Below are 2788 nucleotides of genomic sequence, written 5' to 3' on the forward strand. Positions count from 1 at the left end.
TCAGGATCTTTCCCAGGGAGTCTTCTCTTCTCATGAGGTGGCCAAAGTATTGGAGCCTCAGCTTCACAATCTGTCCTTCCAGTGAGCACTCAGGGCTGATTTCCTTAAGAATGGATAGGTTTGATCTCCTTGCAGTCCATGGGACTCTCAAGAGTCTCCTCCAGCACCATAATTCAAAAGCATCAATTCTTCGGCGATCAGCCTTCTTTATGGTCCAGCTTTCACTTCCATACATCACTACTGGGAAAACCATAGCTTTTACTATGCGGACCTTTGTTGGCAAGGTGATGTCTCTACTTTGTGTTTATATAGCTGACTGTAAAACTTTATTAAATCTAGAAATGTGAATAGCACACTTGCATCCCAAGTTATGGACTATTCCCCCAATGAACCATTCTGCAGCTGACTTACCACACCTCCTAGATTTCCTTTCTTGAATTGCTGAGTGCCAATTGATTAACTGCAGAGTGAAGTATCTTATTTTATATTTTTAGAATGTGAATCCTCGGGAAACTTCAGCTGTTAACATCTAGTTTGTGGATGTGTTGTTTTTTCATTGCTGTATTCGAAAATAACCGTTATTGCTGACACTGTTCCTTATTTTTGTACGATGGCAGGTTGTTCTAATTCTGCGTTGTAATCGACCGTCTCCTCTGACTGCATGGCGAACAGGAACAATGTGTCTGAATTCATCTTCTTGGGACTCACCGCAGATCAGGACTTACAAAAAGCCTGTTTTGCGCTCTTTCTGGTCCTCTACGCAGCAATATTAACGGGGAATGTACTTATCATTGCCACCGTCAAGAGCAGCTCCCGTCTGAACTCTCCCATGTATTTCTTCCTGAGTTACCTCTCCTTTGTAGATATTGGCTACTCATCTGCTACTGCCCCCAAACTGATTGCAGACTTCCTTGTTGAGAAGAAAATCATCTCCTTTGCTGGCTGCATGACACAGCTCTTTGTGTTCCACTTCTTTGGTGTCACTGAAATCTTCCTCCTTACAGTGATGGCGTATGACCGGTACATAGCTATCTGCAAGCCCCTCCATTACACAACTGTTATGAGCAAAAGTGTATGCAATTGGACGATGAGGGCATTATGGCTGGGAGCATTTGCACATTCGATGGTACAGACTCTCCTCACCTTACATCTCCCCTTCTGTGGGCCCAATGAAATTGACCATTATTTTTGTGATGTCCACCCTCTATTGAAATTGGCCTGTACTGATACTCATATTGTTGCGTATGTTGTCATTGTCAATAGTGGCATGGTTTCTCTAGTCAGTTTTGTTCTCCTGACAATTTCATATATCATTATCCTAGTCACTCTGAGAACTCGTTCTTCTGAAGGGCGCCTCAAAGCCCTCTCCACCTGTGGCTCTCACATCACGGTAGTGATTTTATTTTTTGTGCCTTGCATCTTCATCTACCTGAGGCCTTCCACCACGTTCTCAGAGGACAAGGGCGTGGCCGTGTTCTACACCATTATCACCCCTATGCTCAACCCTTTGATTTACACCTTGAGAAATGAAGAGGTGAAAAATGCAATGAGAAAATTATGGAGCAAGAAAAAAGTACTTTGGGGTGGTTAATTAAAAAGCGTGAAATAAGATTATGACTTTTACAGGGCTCAGCCATTAGATCTGAATCTGGAGAGGAATGGTTCCCTCCTGATATGGTTTCATTTTTTATATTTTAGTAAAGGAAGGACTCATACATTTGTGTTCTTGCTTAGTGTTCTTTTCTATGCAAATAAATATGATTATACTCAGAGCAGGCCACCAGGATAAAGTATATTATGAACCGCTTTGAGTTTTTTTAAACAATCAATCAGTATATGATTTTTATGGAATAAAATAAACAAATAAATATTATATTCGTTAGTACCTAAAAATAGGGTTGGCATATTTCAAAAAGTAAAAACCAGAAAGTTGTTCAGTCTTTTTTAATGAAAGGAAACCACCAAAATTCTTGAGCTTTATAAAGGAAAACCTGAAAGCTGTTGAACTTTTTTTTTTTTTTTAAAGGAAAACACCAAGAAAACTGAAGATCCAGGACAAAGCGTGTTCTCCTTCATGGAGAGCACGTGTTGCGGTGGGGTCTGCTGAGCCACCCCTCTGTTACCAGGCAGGGTCTCTAAAGATGGCCTGAGGCAGTGATTGGTTCACTGGGTTGCTGGGGTAAAAGTTATGTTGCAATTTTGGTGGGAGGGGTAAAATGTTTAAATACTCTGCACGCAGCCTGGAGCTTTCTCTTTGCTGCGTGCAATGGATCACCCGCCCACCCGCCCTTGAGTAGGGGTTGTTGCATTGACCTTGCTATGCCTGTCATGGGGTCGTCTGCTGTTGGGGTAGGGGCCTGGTAGGAATTTTGTCCATCTGGCTGATTGGCTGGACCATTTGGTTTTTGCCTACTGCGTAGCAAATCGTCACAACTTGTAAGGTTGCGGTTAGGCATTGGTTATAAATTGGTGGAGGAGGGGTTAGGATAGGCTGGGCCTGCCCCTCCATGGTTGCTGCGGAAAGGGAATTCCGTTAAAGGAATCCTGGGGCTTGCCATCTTTTCGTCCAATCCCTGGAATGGGACTAGGGCCGGCAAGCCTTCGGGGAGCATGCGGATGAGAATTGAGGGTCTGTGACTCAGCTCCATTTCTCCCCGACTTGCTTTCCCCCGCACTGTCTTTCGGTGGTGCCCGGAAGTCAGTTCTGTCCCCAGGCGGGGGGACAGATAGTCTTAACCAATGCCTAAACAACCACTCACGGTTTTGTATTTAAATAAAGTTGTGGCCA

General features: G+C 43.7%; 1 protein-coding gene across 1 annotated transcript; it reads left to right on the plus strand.

The window, feature by feature from the left end:
• Positions 1-620: 620 nt before the first annotated feature.
• On the plus strand, positions 621-1591 carry LOC310751369 (olfactory receptor 4S2-like; the record flags this gene model as incomplete). The annotated part of the gene is made up of 1 exon (XM_083590711.1): positions 621-1591. Exon 1 carries the CDS (start codon positions 662-664, stop codon positions 1589-1591), a length of 930 nt encoding a protein of 309 aa, XP_083446837.1. The 5' UTR covers positions 621-661.
• Between the last annotated feature and the right edge of the window lie 1197 nt (positions 1592-2788).

The sequence above is a fragment of the Podarcis filfolensis genome (assembly GCF_964270895.1).
Source record: "Podarcis filfolensis genome assembly, chromosome: 1".
Taxonomy (NCBI): Eukaryota; Metazoa; Chordata; class Lepidosauria; order Squamata; family Lacertidae; genus Podarcis; species Podarcis filfolensis.